General features: G+C 41.5%; 1 protein-coding gene across 1 annotated transcript in view; it reads left to right on the top strand.

The window, feature by feature from the left end:
* The first annotated feature begins 419 nt into the window (after window positions 1-419).
* Window positions 420-26135, top strand: part of Tespa1 (thymocyte expressed, positive selection associated 1) — a 77710-nt gene continuing 51994 nt past the window's right edge. The window contains exons 1-11 of the mRNA XM_012948327.2: window positions 420-582; window positions 2756-2798; window positions 5886-5935; window positions 6486-6539; window positions 7753-7789; window positions 7968-8066; window positions 10082-10290; window positions 10960-11711; window positions 13370-13463; window positions 22864-23066; window positions 23154-23229. Coding sequence (XP_012803781.2) covers window positions 420-582; window positions 2756-2798; window positions 5886-5935; window positions 6486-6539; window positions 7753-7789; window positions 7968-8066; window positions 10082-10290; window positions 10960-11711; window positions 13370-13463; window positions 22864-23066; window positions 23154-23229 — 1780 coding nt within the window. The remainder of the gene's footprint in view (window positions 583-2755; window positions 2799-5885; window positions 5936-6485; window positions 6540-7752; window positions 7790-7967; window positions 8067-10081; window positions 10291-10959; window positions 11712-13369; window positions 13464-22863; window positions 23067-23153; window positions 23230-26135) is intronic.

The following is a 26135-nucleotide window of genomic DNA, read 5'->3' as shown; positions in this document are numbered from 1 at the left end:
ATCCTCCTGAGTACTGGGATTCCAGACATGGGTCACCACACCTGCCTTAAGAAAATCATTTTCTAATATAGCACGTCAGCTACCATGAGAAGTAGAAATAAAGTTAGAACAGTTTTCTCAATGTTCCTTAAACCCTGTGATGTTTAAAGCCTAACAGGCTGATGTGAAAGACTTGACCTCGAGCTTAGATATTTTTAAAGCATTCCTTTAATCAAGCGGGGAGGGTTGAGGCAGAAAACAGCTATTTCTCATTCCCTCTCTCTCCCTCTCACTCCCTCTCTCTCTCTCTCTCTCTCTCCCCCGGTTGGGCAGGGAGCCACCTTGAGAGCAGTGCTTTCCAAATAGAGAGCAGAAGGAGCATCACTGTGTTTCAACATTGAGCATCAGCATTGAGCAAGGCCCTGAAGTGAACCAGGGCCATGGCGGCCTCTGTGCTCAGCCCCACGTCCTGGGAGAAACGGAGGGCCTGGCTCCAACACAGCCGCAACTGGCAGACCCAGGTCCTGGAGGAGGAGGCTGCGGCCGCCCTACAGGATGTCCCCGATCATGGGCCTTCCAGCCTGGATGAAGTTTTCCAGGAAGGTAAGAGGCTGTTTGTTAGTTGCCACGCGCATGCCCATTATGTCTTGCACAGCAGGCAGAGGTCTGCACAAGGTGGAACAGTGTGCTTTCCTTAGAGTAGGGTGTCAGGGAGACATATTTGATTTGTTTAAAGGAGTGTAAGAAAAGAGGCAGAGTATTATGGTATATGAATTGTGTGAGAAAGATGCAGGGATAAGATTAGGAAAAGAGTTATTTTGCATTGTTGTGAGAAATATCTGTAAGAACCCAAGGCCAGAGCTTTTCTATATAACAAGACAACAACACTCAAGCTTTGCCAAATGTTAGGCTGCAGGCTGGTCACTAACAAGCGTTGTGACACTTGGGAAGTCCATCACCGAAGTAGTTGCCCTTACCTAGTGGAGCAGTGGCTCCCTTCCCACATAACTATCAGAGCTTTTCTGAGATTCAAATGTCACCACAGACATAAAGTAGGACAAAAGTTCTGATAGAAATAAACTTGTTCTTGCTTATAAAGCACCAAGTTACCAGGCTGGAGAGATGAGTTGGCAGTTAAAGTGCTTGTCTGCAAAGCCTCAGGACCCATGTTCGACTCTCCAGATCCCACATAAGCCAGATACACAAAGGTGAGGCAGGCACAAGATAGCACATGCCCACTAGGTGGAGCAAATGTCTGGAGTTCAAGTGCAGTGGCTATAGGCCCAGGCATGCCAGTTCTTTCTCTCAGAAAAGAAAAAGGTTAGTCTGGTGGGCTTGCCTCAAAAACTTAAAAAAATAAAATAAAGCACCACGTTGTACTTTCTTCTTCTTCTTCTTTTTTTTTGGCAGTCTCACATAGACCAGGCTGGCCTCAGATGTGCTGTGCATGTAGCACTCTGAACTCCTGATCCTGCTCCCTTCCACGTCTAGGTTTGTAACCCTGTACCCCCATACCCAAGTTTAGGAAGTACCCAGGATTGAACTCAGGCAAGCACTCTACCACCTGAACTACAGCCCCGGTTCCAAATTTGTGTTTTCTTCTTTTTTTATTATGTATATGTCTCTCTCTCTCTCTCTCTCTCTCTCTCTCTCTCTCTCTGTGTGTGTGTGTGTGTGTGTGTGTGTGTGTGTGTGTACATGTGCGCATGCATTTGTGAGCATGTGCATATGTGCGTATCTGTACATGGAGACCAGAGCACAACCTCAGGTGTCGCCCTCACAGATTCCATCTGCCTTTTCAGAGACAAGGTCTCTCAGTGGCCTGGAGTTCACCAATGAGGCTAGACTGGCTGGCCAGTGAGCCGCAGGGATCCCCCTGACTCATCTCCCCAGTGCCTGAATTAAAGGCACATTCCATTATGCCAGACATTTTCATTTGGGCCCTGGGGCTCAAACTTAGAGCCTCACACTTGGGAAACAAGCACTTTGTCAATTGAGCTATCTCTACAGCCCCTTGTTATTCTTCATTTCTTTTTGGAAAAGGAACAATCCCTGTTCCCAAATTTTAGGGAGAGAAAACTGTGGGCCTGACTCCTTGGGCATTTTCTAGGTTCTAAGGTAGAAGAGAAAAGATAACCAGAAAGAGAAAGCATATCCACTATCTTTACACACAGAGGAATTTCTCTCACATCATATTTATTTTTATTTATTTAAGAGAGAGAGAAAGAGGCAGATAGAGAGAGAGAATGGACATGTCAGGGTTCCTAGCCATTGCAAATGAACTCCATATACATGTGCCACCTTATGCATCTGGCTTACATGGATACTGGGGAATCAAACCTGGGTCCTTAGGCTTCACAGACAAGCACCTTAATCACTAAGCCATCTCTCCAGCCCCTTCTCTTACATCTTAAAGAAAAACTAGGGCCTGGGGAGATAGCTTAGCAGTTAAGGCACTTGCCAGCAAAGCCAGAGGACCCAGGTTCAACCAGTACCCACATAAAGCCACATGCACAAGGTGGCCAGTGTTTCCGGAGTCCCTTTGCAGTCTGCATGTGTATTCTCTCTCTCCATCTCTATCTCCTTCTCTCTATCTACCTCTTTCCCTCTCAAGTAAATAAATGAGTAACCTTTTAAAAATGAAAAAGGAAAGCTTCATGGGAAAAAAGGAGGCATGATGTAGCTTGCATACAGACAGATTGTGGAGTGTGGTGAGCTTCAGGGGGAGGTCTGCTTTTCATCAGATCTCACAGTGATCAGCATCTGATTGTTCTAGGCAATCCAATCAGTAAGATTGAAGACTGGCTTCAGGACTGTAGGTAAGTTCTCAACAAGCAATGTGCTGAATGTGGGTCACCAAAGGCTATACTAACAGGTGTGGGCCTTGGGAACTGGAGACAAGAAAGTGGGCTTGAACTGACCCTGAAGAAAGAAGGTTCAGACCATGATTTGGAGGAGTGTTGAAGAGATTTGGACAGTTGGTGATCCAGACCATGGATCAAATGCAACTCTGGGTTGAAATGAAGTTCAGCAGAAGTCTGAATATTCAGGGTGGATCTGGACTGGAGCTGAGAAGATGGAAGTCTGAGTCTATGAGGAATGGCAGGATTGGGTGTCAGAACCCCTTCCTCTTCTACACTGCCCCTCTCCCATGTGGAGTCTTACGTTGAATGAGAAGCAGTGCACAGCATGTTTGTTTCGATTACAGAACGTGGGAGGGGGGCTGGGGGCTAGCATGGTCATTCAAAGCAATGAGATCAGGCACTTCAAAGCATGTCACATCTTTGCTTAGAAACACTTTCGAATACGAGACCCCAGACCCTTCAGCCTGCACCACTGTGTACTCAACTTTGTCACACTACATAGAATGCTTTTATTTAAGCCTGATTGTTCTCATAAGAATAGATTCTCAATCTATATAAGCCCTGCGTGCTTCTCATTTACCCTCTAGGAATGTCTTGAGTTTTATATAACCCTTAATCTAAACATCTATTAACTAACATAAATAAATCTACCCTTGTTTAACTTGATTGAGCAATTTGGAAGGCAATGCCTAGAAAGATTTATCCTGTTTGTTTTTGCTGTTTACAAAATATATGACAATACATTGTCCTAATCGCATTTATAATTAACTGATTTATAGCCAGCTAGGGAGACCTCAAATGTTGGGGGAGATGACAGTATAAGTGTTTTCAGATTTGAAATGTGCCCACTGGCGTGAGTATTATGGCATGAATGTTATGAGAGTGTCCAACAGCTTTCTGAATGGATTTGAGGCCAGGTTGCATAGGAAGAAACTCAAGCCTGGTACTACAGACCTGGCCAAAAACCCATGGCTAGGAACATAGGCCGTAGTGGGGAACCTACTACTATTCTTATGCTAAATGCACAACATGTCTAACTGCCTTTAAACATATCTGTGCTTGTTGCCATAGGTTAATGCTGTCCATAGCCTTGGTCATAGAATTTTCTTACTACAATGGGAAAAGGTGAATGCAGAGATGCATAGCTGGCAAAATTGTTGAGAATACATAACTACTATGTGCTCAGCCTCAAACAGGATATCTTATCTCCTCTTCAGGACTCAAGGAACTGTGTGGGATGGGGGAAGGAGAAAAGACTACAAGAGCAGGAAAATATGAGGGGCTGTGGAATTTTGTCTTTTGAATATAACATGGCTGACATCACCAATATGCTCATAACTTTAAAAGCTGCACAAGATTGATCCTGTCACTATTTCACTATGGAAAGGGGAAGGGCTCATAAGACTTCATACCTCCCAGAATAGCTAATGGCAACAAGTCATTGCTGAGGAGGACAAGTCATGTTTTTTAGCAGTGCAGCCACTGGTAAGTTGCCCATAAGTTGTGAATAACCTCATATCCAAAATCATGCAAACAGCCCTAATGGGTCAAGAAAAAAAAATGGCAAAAAGCAGGATGGGGATAAATTGGCAAGAAAAGTTTTAGTGCAAGGAAATGGGGGATAAAAATCAAATACATTATATACATGTATGAAAGTGTAAAAATTGCTATGCAATATAAATACATAGGTGAGAGATTCAGTTCTGCCAATGTCTTTATTAACTTCTTGCAATTCATGTTAGTCACTTAGTTGTGTATGTGCTGAGTGTCTGATTGCCTGAATGGCTTAAAAGGATGCCAAGTATTATTGAACATGCTCCTTGACTTCAAATACACTGCATTCTAGATGAAATGAATGCTTAGAAATACAAGATCATAAGCTCGAGAAACCACCCTTCCCCACCCACAGTCTACAAAAAGATAAATCCTGAACTTTAACTTGGATTAAAAATTCAGTTAGGAAACATGGTTGGTTTGTTTCACTGTTGAAAAGAAGGTACTACCAAAAATACTAACATATGTAATGATGATTTATATTGTAAAACTGAAGGATAACTTGTTCTACTGGTATTCAAGTAATTAACCCACTGTTATGGTTAAACATTCTATGAAGTAATTCTCTAGCAGCCGTAGACTTATCTGAACTGCTGGAGACAGATGAATAGACATTTCCCTTAGTTCCAGCTCAGGGGATGCTCCTGGTCTTATTTCTCGGCTAACTCCCTTTACCAGCACACCGCACTCTCTTCCTCCACCAGAGATTGCATTCCAAGCTTTGTGCACAGCTTCCACTTTAAATGTTTTTAGGAGACTGAAAGCTGAAAAACTCAAAATAGAGCAGTGCTTGAAGACTTAAGCAATGATACACATCTGGGGATCTACGGCCCCTTATGTAACATTTGAGAACATTCAGAGCAGCAAGCAGACAAGACTGAAACCTAGGTGTGCTACTCCCAACTGAAAGTCTCACAGGTTACTACCCCCACCTGTCGAAATGTCTTCCTTGTTTGTAAAACTGAGTTGTTTCTTGTAACCAAATGATAATTTCCATGTGTTCTTTTGGTACTGATAGAAAATGTCTGATAAGACATTCTTGCAAAATCTAAAAATATCTAACCATCTCATCTGTTTCCTGAAAGACATGATGCTCAGCAAGAACACGGTTATGAGAAACGTAAGGAGATGGAGCTAGATAAGGTGAACTCCCAAAAGCTTTTAAAAAGTGGCTGTTGATTTATGTTATTTGGAAATTATGGCACCAAAACCTCTACTTCATGAATATATTTCCCTAGTTTTGCTCCTGCATTTTTCCTTGCCTATTTCATCTCAAGACAAAATTGGTTTTTGGCAAGGTGGCCAAGACAACAGCAGCACAATCTGAAATACAGTGAACTCCATTCCCAGCTCCTCACTGCACCTCTGTGAAGACAGTCAAGAAATAGCATAGCCTTGTTTCCTGCAACATGAAGGCAGATATCTGAGGAAAGCCAACTGAAAATACATATATATGATTTTTTTGTTTTATTTTGTTTTTGTTTTTAGAGACTCTGAAGAGAGTCTTCCTGAAGAAGCAGGACAATCCACCGACAATGGTGAGCTGTGTTCTACCTGGATAGTGATAAACCTGTGTAAGGTAGTTTGCATGTACACACTCATATTCACATGAGAACGCCCGAGTGTCTTTAGTGTCTGCAAAACACCTGTGGTTGTCACATGGCAGTCCAAAAGAAAGTGTTGCCTGAAAGCCACACGCTCTCTAACATTCAAAGTTTGCCCGTTAGCGGTTGCTCTGCGAGCCATTGTCATGACATAGTAACTTTATAATATGTGTGTCTTTGAGTGTGGCTGTACACCCTCACGTGTTAACTGTTTGACAGGGAATTATGCACATGACTATGTAATAAATGGCACGGGTTTTAACATAAGGAAGGTATGTGATTCTGAATCAAAACTGTGAATGTGAGGTCTACTGAATTATATATAAAGCTGGGGCACTTTTACAAACATGCGACTATCTAGTATGATTGTGCAGTTAGGCAGATCTGAGGATGTTTAGATGTTCACATGAGCAGGTGTGTGTGTGTGTCTGTGTGTGTGTGTGTTCTGATTTGATTTTATATGACATTCACCTTAAATTTTCAGAATGTTCTAACTATGGGAGCAGCTTTGAAGATGACTTGAGCCTCGGAGCAGAGGGTAAGTGAAACAGCTGTCCAATAGAGCCCGCTGAGGTTGCGATCAGAGAGTGGCACCACGTGGGATGAAACAAAGACAGAAGGGGTAAACTTCAGAAAGAAGTCAGATTTGCCTGGAGTCTTATCTGAAGGCAAAGAACACTCTATTATAAACACAGAAAACACCACAGGCTCAGAAATACTTCCTCACCAACCTGTCTTTTTTTAAATTTTTTTTAAATTTATTTATTTATTTATTTGAGAGTGACAGACACAGAAAGACAGATAGAGGGAGAGAGAGAATGGGCGCACCAGAGCTTCCAGCCTCTGCAAACGAACTCCAGATGCGTGCGCCCCCTTGTGCATCTGGCTAACGTGGGACCTGGGGAACTGAGCCTCGAACCGGGGTCCTTAGGCTTCACAGGCAAGCGCTTAACCACTAAGCCATCTCTCCAGCTCCTAACAGGTGTCTCTCACTTGGCCCCTGGGAAGATAACAGACAATCACCATAACATGTGCTGCTTAGACATCTTACTTAACTATTTTCTCTATTGAAAATAGAGAAAGTCTGACATCTGAGTTTTTTTTAATTTTATTTTATTTGTTTATTTGAAAGATAGAGAGAATGGGCATGCCAAGGCCTCCAGCCACTGCAAACGAACTCCAGATGCATGTCCCCTTTGTGCATCTGGCTTACGTGGGTCCTGGGTAATCAAACCTGGGTCCTTTGGCTTTGCAGGCAAGCACATTAACCACCAAGCAATCTCTCCAGCCCTGAGAATATTTTTCTTTTTGTACTGAATATTGAACCTAGGGCATTCCCAGCTAGGCAAGTGCTCTACCACTGAGCTCTATCTTAGTGCAATAAACTGAACTTAAAGAGGTAGATGTCACTGCAAGAAGAAAAGAGCTTAAATAGGAAATGGAGGCACCTTCAGTCCTCTGTGTCTCCAGACTCACGTGAGAGCAGAACACGATCCTAGAGTGCTGAGTGACTCTACCCCTCAGCACAGAAGGGTTATTGAGTAGACCTGAAGAGTGTTCTCTGCCTTCTCTGTCTCCCTTCCCAGATTATGCTAGATAATCTTGGGGACCCAGGAAGAGCAAATCCCTAGGGTTCAGGTAGCCTGTAGCAATGGTTAGGTAATCAGGGGCTATTTGAAGTTCAGAGAAGCATCACAGATGCTTTTCATTTTCCCTTCTAACTTGCTTTTTGCCTTTCTGTCCCTGTCTAGCCACACTACTGTCTACCAATGGCAAACTCTTCTCCAGGTGAGAATTAGGTTCAACCAGGCTGAAAGAGGTCTCCTTGAGGAGCCAGTGAGGAGGACTTTCTAGCCAGCAAGGAAGGCATAGACTGGGTTTCCTGAGAAGCATCAGTGGGGGATGCTCGGGGCCAGAGTGCAGACAGAGTACAAGACCTGCATGACATCAGCTTTGATCTCTGCAGGCGTTTCCTCCAGACAACCAGACCTTGCCAACTGCTTGATCTTGGCTGTAGTTTGGCTTCCAGCAACATCACTTGTGGAACCAACAAGACTAGTTCAAGGTAGGTGCTAAGTTTGGGAGGGTTAAGAAGCTGGGGAAGTGGCTGAAGAGATGTCTCAGTGGTTAAGGCCATTGTCTGCAAAGCCTAACTCCTCAAGTTCGATTCTCCAGTACCCATGTAAAGGCAGATGCACAAAGTGACACATGCATTTGCAGTGGCTGGAGACCCTGGCATATCCATTCTCTTTGTCTGTCTCTGTTATCTTTATCTCTCTCTGCTTGCAAATAAGTAAATAAAAAATATTTTTTAAAAAGAAGCTGGAGAAGATGGGAAGGAGAGAAGAACAAAACTAAGAACTATTGCTCATTTTTTTCTGGGATATCCGAAGCTTTTATACACTTTCTGTTTATACATGGGAATGTGAAAGTATTTGCATCCAGGAGAGTGAGAGAGACAGAGGAATCTTCCTTTCAAAGCTGGATGCTGTGCTAGCTTTGGGCATCTCCTTCCATAGGACTTCATTCTCTAGGAGGTGCTTAGACTCACAGTAGGTGCTCATTAGACAATATATATTCAGAAATCATTTACTTTGTTGGTTGAGTAAAGCAATAGAATATTTAGTTCTGGCCAGCCAATAACTGTGTGCAGTGTGAAAACCTGAAGCAGAAAAAGGACTTGCTCTGGGGAATCAACCTTTTCATAATATGAGCAAGATATGCACACAAATGAATTCAAATCAGGATATACTGAAAACATGTTGAAAGCTAGTGTGATATAATGAACAGTATAAGGACTTTGGAATCAAAGTGTGAATTTGAGACTTTAAGTTTTTCATGTGACTTTTCCTCTACCCAGTTCAACTAAATGAGAATACATGAAGGTAAGATTCAGATGTCAATAATTTTTTGAAACCCTCATAAGGTGACACTAACATGCAGCCATGATTGTGAACATCTGACCCAAGTTAACCTTACATCAGCAATTCACAGAAAGGGAAATTTAAGATTGTGGAACTAAAATGAGCATGTTGTTGTCAACCCAAGAGATGATTCATGGATTACAATTGTTCATCTACTAATCAATAAGACGGTCTCCATTGGGATTTTTAAAAAATCTCATATCCTTTCTGCGAGAATGGCAGTGATTATCTAAATCCTCACATAATCCATACCTCCCTGTTTCCACTGATAAAAAAGTACTTATTGGACACAGAGTAGAACTCAGATTTGGATGCAGATACAGGTTGATGCCAGAAAGTGGGGGGGCATGTTTGCTGGGGGGAGGGGGAGCTATCTTCTATGACACAGTACTTATCTTTTGCAAATAGTGATAAACAGAGGCATACCTCACAAAACCAGGTTTTAAATGCATCTATGGACTAACTTTTACCTTAAAAGTGGGAATAAAATCAGATCTGATCTTTGCACACTCACTGTTTAGTTGTGTCACAAAAGTAGAACAAGTGGAGTGACAAGTTGCAAAGCTCCTATAAGAACCAAATTTATAACAGCATGGATTTTGGAATGCTGACTAGCACCATTTTTTAACATTTGTACTACTTTTCATTTCCAAGGCTGGAGAGACTGCTTAGTGGTTAAAGCACTTGCCTGTGAAACTTAAGGGCCCATGTTTGACTTTCCAGGTCGCACATAAACCAGACACACAGTGATACAAACAAGCAATGTCACACATGCACACAAGACAACACACGCACCTGGAGTTCATTTGCAGTGGTTGAAGGTCCTGGCATGCCCATTCCCTCTCACTTTCTCTCTCTCAATTTCTCTCTCTGCCCCCCCTCTCATATAAAACTTTTTTTAATGCAATAAATAAATAGAAATGTTTCTACATTTGTTTAAATATTTTTTGACAATAATGAGTTGTTCAAAGTAAAGTGCTAATATTTTATCCAATTTTACAACCAGGTCTGGGATATACTTCCCCATACTTTAGACAGAGTAATTAGGTTTAAGGTAGTGAAACTTCTTTTCAAAAATAACAATAGTAGATAGGGAAATATCCAAAAAGAAATATGTCTCAAAATTGTCCTCCCTCACCCCATCCTCCTCCTTCAGCATCTCAGAGATTCTGGACCAGGTACAAGAAGATGCAGAAGATGTCCTCTTCAACCTAGGTTTTGGCCATGAAGACCACAAAGATGCATCTCGTATCCCTGCAAGATTTTTCACCAACCCCTCTCAGGCCAAGGGCATTGATTTCCAACTCTTTCTGAAGGCCCAGGTGCGGAGAATTGAGATGGAGGACCCCTGCCTGATGCTGGCCAGTAAGTGACACTCCAGATTCCTGATATATAATTTTGTTTTGCTTTTTGAGGTGGGGTCTCACTCTAGTCCAGGCTGACCTGGAATTCACAATGCAATGTCAGGGTGGCCTCGAACTCTTGGCAATCCACCTACTTCTGCTTCCCGAGAGCTGGGATTAAAGGTGTGCACCACCATATCTGGCAGATTCTTGATATATAGTTCCCCACCTTTCCGTCATTGACAGTAGGGCTCAGTGGCTCCCAACCCTACTTTCTCCAAGTTAGCTTCATTTTACCCTTTGCCTGGTCTGTTCCTCATTCTATATCCTCACTCAGTAAAATTGGAGCACTTTGGATTCAGCTTCTTTCACTTGAAAAAGCAGTCTCCAGTAGATCTAGGACCACTATAACTTCCAGTAGGCCTTTTGTCCTTCAGAGGAATCCAAAAAGCACACAATATCTTTAAGTGTTAGCCCACATTTTATTCCCTAGTTGGTCTACTGGACAAAGAGAATCAGGAAGTCAAGAAAGGATTCCCTAAATATATGAAATAAAAGGGGAGAAACACTGGTGGAAAGATTAGCAGCTCCCTCTGAAGTGTGAGCTTTGGAAAGACATTTGAATGAACATGTTCAAAAGGTAATTTGCTGATGAACTGCTGGAGTCACCATCTTCATCTCTTGTATCCAGGCAGGTTTAAGCAGGTGCAAACGCTGGCTGTCACTGCCGATGCTTTCTTCTGTCTCTATTCCTACGTGTCTAAGACACCTGTCCAAAAGTTCACACCATCCCACATGTTCTGGAATTATAACCCAACTGATGTGCCGCCATCCATCAGGATTCTGGCCCCAGAGCCTGAACCCCACTCACCTAGAGAACGCCTCCGGAAAGCAGTCTCCAAAATGTGCCTGTATATAGGTTCCCGAGGTCGGCTGTCACCACCTCACTACACCCCCAAAAGGAACAGTATGGATCAAGTGGTGTGGGAAGTGATGGACAGAGTGAGAGAAGAGAAACTCATTCTCCAGCAAAGCTCTGGGTTTGGGCAAGAGCCACAGGAAGAAGCTGTGACCCCCATGGAAGATACAAAGCTGACCACACCATTCCCATGTGTCCTCTGCCCTAAAGAGGGCACAGAGAGATGTGATGCACTTTCTCTAGCCAGAGCACATCCTCAGTGGAGCACAAACTCTGCACATGTAAAGAGGGAGCTGTGGGATCTGCAGGCCATCAGCAGGAAAGCACATTCCTCCACGAATGAGATTTTGTGGGAAAGGAAGAGCAAAGCAAGAAAGAGCCTATTTCAGAAGAGTCCCTTGGAGAAGAAGGCTAAGTCATTGGACTTGTCCATCATCCAGCAGAAATGGAAGCAGAGCACACAGAGACCAGAACTGTGTCTGTCTCTGACTCAGCAGCCACAGGTTGCTTCTGATTTAGAGGAGGTGAGTACTTGAGAATAAGGAAATGAGAGAGAGAGAGAGAGAGAGAGACAGAGACAGAGACAGAGACAGAGACAGAGACAGACAGAGAGAGAGAGCACTCTGGATTTTTATCCAGAAAATGAAGGAGTAGTGCTCTTAAAAAAACAGATCCAGTGTCTTATCCTTACTGGATACACTACATCTTGAATTAAATTAAGAAGCTTCTAAAAGTAGCTTAAGGTAGAGGCAGAAAGATAAATAGCACTGATTTCTTGAGCTGTTCTGGTTTTGAAGCTGCTTTTGTCATTCTTATCTGATCTGATCTCCTTTGAAGGTTCTTATAAAATACACCTGCACTTATCATTTTAGAGGTCTTCATAGAAGTACAAATGGACATTAACAATACACAAAAACTTTAAAATGTCTTTCCTACCTAGATACATATATAAACCATCAAGACCTAAAAATCCAGGTTCCAAATCTAGAAAGTCTTACATATTTAGATTTTCTGTGCTAGAAGATGGCACTGTGGAAGGAAATTTCCCCAGCCCCCGAATCTACTCACTTCTCTTTCTATGTCCAGATATGCTTGGAATTATAGAGGACTTGGCACACACCTAAGGGTGAGCACTGCAGCGCGCATTCCCAAACACCACAATTCCCTGCCACATAAACAGTCATCCATTGTCCTAACTGGGACCTATGGATGCACACCCCAGTGAAGAGTTTGGTTCTTGCAATATCACACACCAGGCAAAATCCAGTGTGGCTTTGCACAAGCAGCTTAGCCATTTGACCATAACAGTCTGTGATTCTGGATAACCAGAACATGTGAGAAGGGACAGTCCAGGATCCAGATGGTTACCTCATCTAAAGCCATGATTTTTTTTTTTTTTTTTTTTTTTTGGTAAGGTAGGGTTTCACTCTAGTCCAGGCTGGCCTGGAATTCACTATATAGTCTCGGGGTGGCCTCAGACTCATGGCAATCCTCCTACCTCTGCCTCCCAAGTGCTAAGTTTAAAGGCGTACACCATCATGCCTAGCTAAATTCACGAATTCTTAACATTCTAAAATTTAAAGCATCCTCTAAGGAGAGATGGCTTAGCAGTTAAGGTACTTGCCTACGAAGCCAAAGGACTCAGGCTCAATTCCCCTTGTGAGTCTGGAGTTCGTTTGTAGTGGATGGAGGCCCTGGTACATCCATTCTCTCTCTCTACCTGCCTCTCTCTCTCTCTCTCTTTCTCTCTCATCTAAATATATATATAATATATTTTATATGTCATATAATATATATTATATATTATATACATACACATATCACCTCTTGCCTTGGTAATCAGAAAACGGTCCTCAGGCATTGGGGTACCTTGAAAACTCTCAAATCCTTGCCACAAACAGAAACTAATTGTTTGCAGTATAATTCATATATGTGTCACCTTTCATGGAATGTAGAACTGAACCTCAACTCATACCTCATTACTGAGTGCCTGACACAGCAGAAGAGGGTGAGCCTTTAGCACAGTTACCTGCCACCCCGCACCTCCCCCTACCCCTATCTCTCATTAGCTCTCATATGTCATTTTTGTTTATTTTTATTCAATGCTTTACTTTGAGAAGTTTGCATTGTGAAGTACTGGGCTTGGGTTAACTTGTCAGTTCTGCTGGGATCTTGGTCGCAGGCACAAAGCAACAATGAGCAAGAAGACAACCGCTTTCCCAGTAAACCCAGACAGCCCCACTTCTACAAGACGGTCCCTGGAGGAGTGTCAAGAAGTAAGTAGGTCTGCATCTCAGGCAGTGGGTCTGATTTATTATCACACTGTTATCTCCTGAGAGGTTTATAAGAGCCATGATGAAAAGTCCCATGTTTTTGTTGGTAGGGCATGGAACCCATTCCTAGTATTTTTAAGTCCTTCAGTTGAGACAGGAAAATACTTCTCTAGAGGAGTGGCACTCCAACTTTGGCAGATATTAGAATTACCAAAAGGGCTTGTTAAAATGCAAATGACTGGACTCCTGAGTCAGTCTTCAATTAAGTAGTTGGACAGGGACAGAGTATGTACATTTCTAACCAGGGAAGGCTCTCAGGTGATGTTGATGTTGCTGGTTTGGTGATCAGCATTCAAACCCCGAGGTACTGGAGGAAACTGCAGAATCTTAGCCTTCAAAGTGCCGCTACAGCCAGCAGAAGTAACTCAGGAGATTTCTGTTGGACATGAAGAATCTCGGCCCCCACCCCAGACCTGATGAATCATAATTTTATCAGGATCCTTACATAAGGAAATTTGTTTGCACATCGAAGTTTGAAAACATTGCTACAGAAATTTTATGCCACAAAGATGCCCATGAAGAGCTATATCCCAGCTACCGTGTCTTACATTCTAATCAACCCATGTTGAAGTAACCACAGAGCAACTGCTGATGTATCCCACGTCTATGTTCATTGTGGCCCTGAGTTCCTTCCTTCAACTAGGATTGAAGGCATGTAGTTTCCCTTCTTAGAACAGGAAAATCGAGTTTAGCATACATTGTAATTGCAGCTAAAATGTCTTGCTTCCTGAAACACATTTTGTTTCAGTATTAATTTTTTCAGAGGTATCTATTTTGCCTTTGAAAAGTTTGACCAGAAAATTATTATTTAAACTAAGTTGAAATTAGTCTCACAGTTTTCCTCACCTCTTTTACAGGATCACAAAGGAAATGGCATCAGGAATAATCACTTTTTTTCCAGAATATTAAGAAATTGAAATCTTTTTTAACAGAGTAAATAAATTTAATGTAGAGATGCTTTCATTTTGTGTAGCTTGGTTCTACTGCACTTCCTAGATCAATCGTTTTTTGTTTGTTTGTTTTTGTTTTTTTTTTTTTTTGGTTACTACTCTAAAATGTTGCTGCTACTTTCACCAACACACATTTAATACTAATTCTCTGTAGTTTTAGAATCCTAAATGCTTTTGTTCCCTTTTTAAAAAATATTTTATTTTTATTTTATTTGAGAGAGAGAGAGGAAGAGGCAGACACAGAGAGAGAGACAGAATGGGCACACCAGGTTCTCCAGCCACTGCAAATGAACTCCAGACGTATGTACCATCTTGTGCGTCTGGCTTCTGTGGGTCCTGGGAAATTGAGCCTGGGTCCTTTGGTTTGGCAGGCAAATGCCTTAAGTGCTAAGCCATCTTTCCAACCTCTCCTTTTCCCTTTTCAGCCATTAATTGCACCTGTAGATCTGAGGATGGCCTGTGTAACCTTAGTAACTCACAGAAGAGGTATATATCAGAAGGTAATAAGATATTACATGTAATTATTTTTTAAATGTTGAGCCAGACATGGTGGCTCATGTCCATAACCCTAGCACTGAGGAGGCTTAGGCAGAAAGATAGTAACTATGAGGCCAGCCTGGGCTACCTAGTGAGACCCTGTCTCAAAAAGGGTAGGGAGGGGCTTTCCTACATGCCAGGACTTTGGTTGCTCTCCCCATGACTTGTTTATCCTTCACCCTCAGCCTGTCTTTCTCACATGGAAATTCAACAAAAGCCAACATAAATTCAAAAAGACTGAATAGCAGAATACCTTTGAATGGAAAAGCAAAGTCATGCTGTATGAGGTCATATGGGATAGGAGGGCCATCTTCATCAATAGCCCATCACAGACAATTTTTAAAAAATCAATGTAATTAAAAGCAGTCTTTTCATTTTAAAGACTCATGAGAATAAGCTCTATTTCAAAAGCTCACTAAAATGTAGCTATAGTACACAGAATTTGGAAAGTAAATTAATTCCTAGACTCATCAAATTCAAATAGAATATGTGTAATATAATCCACAGGGAGGTTACCTTGCAAAAGATTGAATTCCATCTAAAACATAAACCTTTACTTAAGGGTCATTTGTCCAGCAGATGGCAGCCTCACACAGGACACTGTCGACATGCTCAGCAAAGGATCTAGCTTTTGTTCAGGCTGATCGGTGCAGCTCCCAGATCACCAGTCCGCTTGCAAACCTTGCAGCACTCAGAATCAACTTCTGAATCTAAAAATATTAGAATTGACTAAGTATCAGACATTTTAAGTAGATTACTGGATTTTATTTTCTGTCAAGACAATAGGATTTCATTTTAGCAGGAGAGATTATGACTCCAAAGTCTGTATTCCATGATTCTGACACACACACTTCCAAAGCATTAACATATCTATAATTAAAATTAGTCTTATAATTGATAGTATCATCTAAAACCATTGCCTCATTTTTACCTTCTTACATGGAATATAAAGTAATTATGATTCTTATAAAAGATAATATGTCAGGCTGGAGAGATGGCTTAGCAGTTAAGCACTTGCCTGTGAAGCCTAAGGACCCCAGTTTGAGGCTCAGTTCCCCAGGTCCCACGTTAGCCAGATGCACAAGGGGGTGCACGCGTCTGGAGTTCTTTTGCAGAGGCTGGAAGCCCTGGAGCGCCCATTCTCTCTCTCTCTCCCTCTATCTGTCTTTCTCTCTGTGTCTGTCGCTCTCAAATAAATAAATAAAAAATTTAAAAGATAATATGTCTGAGTCAATGAAATACAGTAACTAGAAAAATAAAATACACTTATGATCTCAAGTAAATGAAAAAAAAATGACTTTGTAGATTTCTTTCTAGAATTACCTAGGAGAATGATATCTCTTCTCTGACAGTCTTTGGTTGAGTCTTTAGGTCACAGTGTTTCCAGAATATTTTCAAAAATCTGGGCATTGGTTTAATTATCTTTTTGAAAAGTTACAATGTACCCCTCTCCATCTAGAACCTATCATTCTCTAAAAGATCACAAATGGTGGATGGCCATGAACTCAATGTTGCCAAGAATAATACCCGTAATAACTGTGGAGGGGCATACACTCACCATGAAGGGCTAGGAAACCCTTCTTCAGGTGTACTGAGAAAGTCCCACCTCTGCCTCTTCAAGGATCTGTACTTCTCTCCTATGAACTAACAATTTCCTATTCTTGCACTGCACCAAGTCTTAGGTGTTAATCTACAATGTGTTATCAGTGTGGGAAGGGCATAAGCGTGGGTAGAAAGTGGTAGCAACATTTAATGGGCCACACTGTTCAACTAGACAATCTGCATTGCCCAAAGACACCCAACTACATTAGCTGATAGAACTTGGTACCCAGCCCTACCAAGTTTACCACACTAAACCTTAAGGGATTTCATCTTCTGAAAGGGAGTTCCTTTTTTTTTTTCTTGTAATTCATCTACATAAGGTACATGTCCTACTGAAATTAGCATAAGGGATCTCTGTGTGTTCACGAGGGCCTACTCCTCACTTCATTGTCACTGGCAGTACTTCTTTTCTCCCCATTTCTCCTCTGCCAAGGAAGAGATCTTATTCTCTCCACGTGGGCAGTAAATGAGCTTCATCATTCTTGAGAGCTTTCACCATGCGCAAGAACTTCAAATTCTCAGCCCTTGCTGCTGATGCCTTCTTACTAAAATGTAAGCACTTGGCTTTCATTACATTACTAAAAGGCAGAGCCAAGGAAAAGGGCTAATGTTTTGTTGTTCTGATTGTATCTTTTACCAGATCCCAGATATCATAAGCTCCGAGATATATATAAAATGAATATAAGTATTATATATAATATATATCATTTCACTCTGAATATGGGAGTCCCATGTGACCATAGGAACATGTGGATACGTGTGTGTGTGTGTGTGTGTGTGTGTGTGTGTGTGTGTGTAGAGAGAGAGAGAAAGGGGGAAAGAGGCTGGAGGGAATAGCTGAGAAGGCTAGTTCAGAGCACTGGACAACTAAGAAAACTGATGTTTATTGTCTTTTCAAGGCAGGGCTTCACTCTAGCCCAGGCTGACCTGAAATTCACTGTGTAGTCTCAAGCTGGTCATAAACTGACAGCAATCCTCTTACCTCTGCCTCCTGAGTGCTGGGATTAAAAGTGTACACCACCATGCCCAACAGATTTATTTTTATTGTTATTATTTTTTATTTTAGAGAGAAAGGAGGGGAGGGAGGGAGAGAGAGAATTGGCATGCCAGGGCCTTAGCCACTGCGGTCAAACTTCAGGTGCTCACGCCACCTAGTGGGCATATGTGACCTTGCACTTTGTCTCACCTTTGTGCCTCTGGCTAAGGTGGAATCTGGAGAGCCCAACATAGGTCCTTAGGCTTCACAAGCAAGTGCCTTAACTGCTATCTCTTCAACCCCAGATTTATTTTTTAATTAAGCACCAGATTAGGATATTATGTATGTTACAAAAAAAAAACTCACCTTTTTATATAACTAAGCAGATGCATCCTATTACAGACATCTTGTCTAAATAAACAATAAGCAGTCTTCAAGTATAGGCCTGACAGTGCCGGTTTACACTCATGATTTACCCCTGATTAACTTAGTAACTAGGGTGATCATCTGCAATAACTATCTGGCTTATTCCAAAGGAAAAATAAGCCTTTCATATCTTTAAGATGGGAAATACTGTTGCAAATAGGAAGGAGGTAGATTCCCATAACAGACAGAGTGCTATCTTCATTTATAATTATATGTCAAAGACATAGGTCTTGTAAGATTCAGGTTCAAAAGTTAGAGGACTGAGACATTTTCTTGATCCAAAGATATTTGTTTTCAAGGCAAGCTTTCGCTCTAGCCCAGGTTGACCAGGAATTCACTATGTAGTCTCAGGGTGGCATCAAACTCATGGCAATCCTCCTACCTTTGCCTCCTTAATGCTGGGATTAAAGGGGTGTGCCATCACACTCGGCTTGATCCCAAGACTTTTATTTAATGCCAAGAGGAAATAGCAGGATCTAAAGTGAATGGGAGAGAAGCTGTGGAAACCTAGGTAAAGGGAGAAGGCAGATTTTAAGGGTGTTCAGAGAGGGTTGGGGTAACATTATACTGTGAGGAAGGGGGCTTGCATGGGAAGTATAGGACTCAAGGTGGGTAGGTTGAGTGCCCCTGACTCAAGCCTACATTACTCAAGCCTACATGATCAGGTTACCTGGACCACCTATTGAACTCATTTGTACATAGGACTTAACATGTCATCTCCACTCAGGACCACAGTTAGGGAAGTAGGGCTTCACCAATATCCCTAATAGTAGGTAGGTCCTGAGCACAGATATTGGATAGCTAAAAGCCTCCTGTGTGGATGGGACAACATGATAGTCTTCTTCTTGCTAGATTGGGACATCTGGGGTCAGAATGCTCCCCCATATTAAAGTGTCCATGTACTTCCACTTTAGAAGAATGAAGATATCCACATGACATGCTGGGGATAAGCTGAATGAATTCAGATAGCAGACTAAAGTGGGTCCTATGCATACAACAATAAAAATGTTTATTGAGGAAGTAACAGCAAATATGAGTCCCAGGAGGAATTCTGAAACAATTTGGAATTGGATGTTGAAGTTTGGAAGGAATGAACTATACAAATTAAGTGCACAAGTTAAAGACAGAACTACCATTGTCCACATTCATAATGCTGGAATGCAGGAAAAGTTCAGTAAAGGTGAGTCCTGGCATACAAAAGATCAATTTTTACCTCAGAGGAGTAAACAAGGCATCATGTATAGGTCTAGCTTAAAAGGAATCTATATAGAACTATAATTAAAATGTCAAAGGCTATCACAATGAAGTTAAGTTATAAACAGAGACGGTAGATTGGCTATTTTTAAGGATAAAATTGTCCAGGATAATTTTGGCTCTGGATCCTTAAACACTGAACTCTCCATAATCACTACATTCAGTAGCTGGAATTCTAATCACACAGGTATGGCTTCTTCTGAGAGTTTCAGCTTTGATTCCCTTTTGGCCACACATCACAATTTGTTCATTTGGTAGATACTGTCACTGTCCTATCCTTCTAGGAAGCTTACCTCTAGAGTCTGCTACAGATGAAGCTGAAGAGGCAGGAAGGCAGTGCCTGGGGAAAGAGAGGGGATTAGCAGAGATGTTAGGAAAGAAACTCCTGGATCACATTGATCTATTAGCCATTGTGAGATGGGTCTTATATATCGATATTTTTTTCTCTGTATGTGACATTAAATTTACATGTAATTCATAATAGGAGTGTTATATCTAAGACTGGAAATTATAGGGAGTAGATGATGAAACAAGAAGTATTGTCTAAAGAAGTAAGGGAAGCAGGCATAATTTTTACTGGCAACTTAATTAAAATTAAGGTTAGAATTTATCCAGTGATGGGCTGGAAAAATGGCTTAGCGGTTAAGGCACTTGTCTACAAAGCCAAAGGACCCAGGTTTATTTCCCTAGGACACATAGGCCAGATGTACAAGGTGGCTCATGTGTCTGGAGTTGGTTCACGATGGCTGCAGGCCCTGGTTTTCTCTCTCTCTCTCTCTCTCTCTCTCTCTCTCTCTCTCTCTGTGTGTGTGTGTGTGTGTGTGTGTGTGTGTGTGTGTGTATCCCTCTCTCTCAGATAAGTTTAAAAAAAAATTAAAAGAATTTATCAGGTGACATTTGAAATGTCTTGGTCCATTTGTAATTATGGAAACATGAGTTTAAGAAATTAACCAATTCTGAAATGTTTATCTATCAAGCTTAAAAACAATTCTTATAGTACATTTAGTACTTATTTATTATAGCAATGATGAAATGTTTTCCAAAAGGGAGAGTATCTTAAATTTAGAACTAATGAAAATATGGCAGGCTGAAAAAGCTGAAAGCTTTAGTTAATTTTGAAAATTTGTTAATGCCAGTTGCTTATTTAGTCATCCACCTAGAGGATTAAAGACCATAGACAAAATTAAAGAACATCTTTTTCAGGTGCCTTGAAATTTTTACTAGCATACAAAGAATTAGGTTTCATTTCACTGTTTTTCAAAAAATTTTTCTTTTCCTCATCTGCTTGTCTTTTTATGCCCTCTCCCTACCATAATCTCCTCTATGATGCTGTCACACTGTTTTATTCTCTACCCACCCTTTCTCATCGCCTTCTGTATGCCTACCTTGATTCACAGCCTATACTCACCTTCAGGTCCCCTTATTTACATGTATACGAATATTAAAAGTTTGGAGTTGCATATGTGGGAGAGCATGCAATTTTTGCCTTTCTAGGCCTGCATACTTCACTTCATATTGTTTTTTCAATTCCATTAGTTTTCCTGAACATTTTTGTGATTTCACTTTTTAAAGCCAAGTAAAATCCCACTGTGGAGCCGGGCGTGGTGGCGCACGCCTTTAATCCCAGCACTCGGGAGGCAGAGGTAGGAGGATTGCCATAAGTTCAAGGCCACCCTGAGATGACAGAGTTAATTCCAGGTCAGCCTGGACCAGAGTGAGACCCTACCTTGAAAAACCAAAAAAAAAAAAAAAAAAAAAAATCCCACTGTGTATACACATTTTAATTTTCTGGCCATCAGTTTATGGACACCTAAGCTGATTCCATTTCCTAGCTATTGTGCATACAGCAGCAGTAAACTTGGGTGAGCAAGTATCTCTGTGGTATGACAGAGTCCTTTGGGGATATGCCCAGAATAGTTGGGTGATAGGATTTTCCTGTTTCTAGCCACTTACAGATATTATTTAAAGACAATGTTAAAATAATATGTATCAGTAAAAGCTTCAGGAAAGGAAAATGGCATAGCAAGAATATGCAAGCAATTAGTTCTGGAGCCAAGACTGTCTGTCTCCTGACTCCCAAGCAGAGTACTACTGTCTCTCAGAGTACATGGCCCTGGTTCTTCAGGCGTCCACACTGTTGCAGAACACCAAAATATCCTTCACTGCCTATGTGCCCTTACCCTCTGAGCTAAGAGCAAAGCTCTCACTACATTTTTCACCACAGGAAACTTAAACTTACTGTATTGTGCAGAGAGGGCAGAAATTTTCATGAGATATTTTGAACTTATTTAATGACAGACATGACAGTAAAATCAATAATTATAGTTCATTAAATAACAAGGGATGCAAAGAGGTTGGCTTTCCAAAAGATAACATGCCCAGGTGAGTCTGGACAGTTAAATAGAAGTTGATTAATGATGGACTGAGGTCACTGGAGAACTGAGATGAGTTTGGGAATATTTACCCATGAAATGGTACTACAGGTCTCTGTGTGGATTTAGAGTAAAAGAAGAAGGAGAGGAACAATGGGAAGAGGCTTTCAAGGGTCATCCACAGAGGAAGTCAAAGAAATGTCTGCCCGTTGGTCTCTCTCACCACTGGAAAGTGGGAGGCAGAGAAATTGAAGAGGATTTTAAAGATTTGAGAGTGTCCTTATGGGGAATGGCAGGGGAAATATTTATTAATAGAACCATATGTTGGTAGTTGAATAAGTGAATACTATTAGGCTCAGCTCATGCAGATTGTAGGGAGTTTATGATTTTCTCCATCACTGCTTAGTTGTTCACACAAAACAATACAAAGAATTGGAAGTATTAATACATGCTTTTGTAAGAAAAAGAGATATATTTTAATGTATAAAATACCTATAAAAGTCTTAATGAATGAGTGGGTAACTATTCCAGGAATTTCACCTCATGGTGAAAATAATAGAAACCTTAAGTCACATGACTCTGTCATTGCTACTAATAACTTTAAAAAGTATTTATGATGGTGAGAAGCATTTCTACAGATGAGATACAAACACTCCTACCAAGCTTCAATACCTAACATTACCTAAAAGGAAATTCATCATGTGTTTCTTTCAACAAAAATCTGTATGGATGTGCATTTCTGTGTGTGGAGGGGTATGCATGCATGTACATGTGACCAACTTGGGTATCATTCTTCAGGTGTTATCCACTTTTTTTTTTTTTAAGATAATGTCTCCCATTGGCTTGGGACTCACCAATTAGGCTAGACTTCCTGGCCAAGGAGCTCAGCCACCTGTTTCTCCCTCTCTTGCTCTGGAATTATAAGCTTAAGTCACCAGGCCTAACTTTTTCATTTATTTATGTATGGATCCATTCACTCATCTATTTTTTCATTTACTTATTTAAGGAACGTGAAATTTTGGGTGTGGGGGGGAGAGGAACGATGAAAATCTCCAGTGTCAGGGCAAGCACACTTAAGACTTCAGCCAGCATCTGAAGAAGAAAGTGAAAAGGGAATGGTGTAGGAAAAGTCTTGCTTTTTGAGTTAGAACTCAGAAAAGTGAGCAGGCTCAGCAGTGAGTGTGTGAGCCACTAACTGCTCATGTGTTTCTGTTAAATCCCATCAGGCTTTTTCCACCACCAGCACAGCATGTGTTCTGACAGCAGTGGCTTCACAGAAGAGCCCAAGGGCCACCTCTTCCCACAGGAAGTCTCCCTGTCTTCAACTTCCTGCCACTGTTCCTCGCTGTTGCCCCAAGCCCCTGACCATGGCAGGAGAAAGGCAACATGGGAGTCTGAGAAAAAAAATAGACTGAGCGATGTGGACTCTGTATCCTGATGTTGGCATAAACTATGTGCCCAGAGAAAGGCCTCAGATATATAGCTTCATTTCTCTGCACATTGGTTTCTTGTCTAGGTGGATATTACCTACAATGGTATGGACCTGAGCAAACTGGATAAGGAATTTTCTCCAAACTTTCACATTGTCAAAGGTAGTTAGAAGACTAAAGAATCACCAAGTTCGGAGGACAAAGGATGTTTCTGGAATGATGTCAAAGGGTTCAAGCTAAAAGAGAAAGGAACAATCCTACCTTCAGGCTCAAAACCTTCAGAACAGCCACTAGGGAATTCCCTCTGCTTCTCTCTGTATCCCTATGTACTCATGAAATTCCAGATTTTCTATGACACCAGAGTCCTACTTTTCTTTTCTTTTTTAAAATGTTTTAATTTATTTAAGAAAGAAAGAGACAGAATATGGGTACAGCAAAACTTCATGCCACTACAAACATACCAGTTTGTGTATCTGGCTTTATGTGGATACTGGGGAATCAAACCCCAACTTTTAAGCAAGCACCTTTAACGTGGAGCCACTCTCCGGCTGCCTACTTTTCTTCTTAAGGAGGTCTTCTTATAGCACCTTCCTCAATTACAGTTCCTCTGTTTCCAAAATCTTGGATCTAAGAGTAAACAGATGAGTCAGATTCAGCCCCCTCCTTCTTTTCTGCTGCCATAAAACAATTTAAAAATATCACATAAATTGTGTTCATTTGTTATTGCTTAAATTTATAGATAAGTAGAACTCACAATTCTCCTGCAGCAGCTTCCTGTGTATTGAGAATTTGCCACCACATCTGGTTTATGTCCTGTTTTCTGATGATAATTAAAAACTATGGATTGCTTTGGAGGGAAATTATTTTGTCTACAAACAAGACTTGACCACATAGGGTGCTTTGGCTAGGTAGTATATTGTCCACAGCATCTTAGTCACATCTTTTACCAAGAAATTTTAGTAGAATAAGAAAGGCAAGATACACATCTAAGGATTTATTACTTCATGGCCTAAGAAATTGTTCACGCCTTTAATCCCAGCACTCAGGAGGCAGAAGTAGGAGGATTGCCGTGAGTTCAAGGTCAGCCTGAGAATACAGAGTGGATTCCAGGTCAGCCTGGGCTAGAGCGAGACCCTACCTCGAAAAACCAAAAAAAGAAAAAAGAAAGGAAAAATAACAAGAGAAGAATTGAAGAGAATTTGAGTAAATCATAATCATGATAATTAAAGAAAATAATCACACCAGACAAGATGAGCATAAAGAAGTCAATTTTATTCTAACACTGCTGCCAATAGGGTGAAGTTCGTATACAAAGTCTGGAACCTAGTGATAGAGAAACTGTTATGTCCTAAATGTAATTATAATAGGAAGTATAGAGGAAGCCGGGGTGCGGGGGAGTTAATTAGTTAATCTCTGTGGGTCAGACCAATTTTTCAAAATAAGTTCCCACATTTTTTATTGTTAAAATCTTTACTAACCCCCCAGGTAACAAGTCCCTGAGCGCAACAACTTGCTAATCCTTAAGCAACAAGTACTTCTTGCAGACCGTCTTCTACCCTCTGATCTTCCCAGTTTTGTACAATCCCATTCCTCTTACCTCTAGGTAATGTAAAGAACTTTGCTTTGCCTCCCAGACTTTCCTTATAAAAATGTCCTTAGCCCAAAATCCAGCAGATATAGTTCCAACTTGCTATCTCGTCTTGCTTCTGGCATTTACATAACTCAGTCAGTACCCAGTTCTTTCCTAGGCAACACCTGTAATGATGCAATAAACTGCTTTGAGAGACCCCTCAGCTGGGGAATTTTGAGTGTAGCACTAGGAGCCAGAGTCAGCACTTAAGGGGCAGAGAGTGCTCAAGTGCTGAACTCAGGGGCGATTTTAAATCATCTGTATGACAGGAGATAATTTTACAATTTGGAGTGACCCCGACTCACCCCTACCACAAGGCCTCTCTGTCTGACTTTGTTTCCCTTCCAGAGAACCTGGAACATGAGGACACTACCTTCCTTCATGCTTCCCTTCAAAGAGATGGTTCTCGATCCTAGAAAAAAGACACTTTCTGGCTGAAAGGCCTGCAAAGAGGCTGGGAGACGACTTGCAAATACAAAGGACAAAGAAAGGATTTACAATAAGCTTTTTTAAGTAGATGTTCTGAGAGGTCAGACTATACACATCCCACGAAAAGTAACTGATGGGTCCACATCAGGCATGCCAGAAAGGAAGAGAGAAGCGATGTGGTGTGCCGCCCTCACCCCCCAAACTCCTACAGCCAAGCAGACTGCGGAACTGAGGGGGCGAGGCGGAATCTTTTGCAGAAGGTTCTATTATTAGCCCCAGAAACAAAAGCCTCCCCAGCTCCTCCCTCACCACTGCTCTTTTCTTCCTTTTTACTACCAAGGAGGACTGTACCAGAAGCAATGGCTTCACCCCTTGGAGATTGCAAGGCCAGCAAGCACAGGGAGGAAATAGATGAGTATCGAGAAATTTATTACTTGTAGTTAATGCGATATCTACTGAAGGTACTCAAAGCAGCCCCTGCCCAGGCAAAGAAAGCAAAGGATTTTTCTTGAGGACACTCGTGTGAATTCATATAGGAAAGACTCATCGCTCAATGGGTGGGCATGTTCCTCCGCATGTTGAGTCATTCTTATGCTCAAAAATGGAAGAAAAGATTTCTTGGTAGGTGGAAAATTCAGTGTTATAATGTGCAAAGTTTATTCTAGGTCATCCAAAAAGAGTGAGTCAGAGTGAAGCAGTGATTTTGGCTGGTTACTTCTAAGCTTCTCTGGAACGACTTACCTTAAACTAAGATCATTCAAGGAATTTTAACTGTTAATTAAAGAGACAGCAGCTCCCCGACCCCTGACTGACCTCAAAGTCACACCTCCTCGGCAAGCCCCCAGGACAGGACAGGGTTAGCCTCTCCATTCCCAGGGAGAAAGGTGAAGCCCAGGAATCATGGATTGTCATACCACCACACGCTTCAGTCACAGGGGGAGCTTAGATCTCTGAGCCCCAGCTGGACACTTTTTCCATGGCTCCATGTGATGGTTTGATTCAGGTGTAC

Source organism: Jaculus jaculus, chromosome 6 (genome assembly GCF_020740685.1).
Source record: "Jaculus jaculus isolate mJacJac1 chromosome 6, mJacJac1.mat.Y.cur, whole genome shotgun sequence".
NCBI classification, from domain to species: Eukaryota; Metazoa; Chordata; class Mammalia; order Rodentia; family Dipodidae; genus Jaculus; species Jaculus jaculus.
The sequence above is the reverse complement of the archived record's forward strand: the minus strand, read 5'-3'. Positions and strand labels throughout refer to the sequence as shown.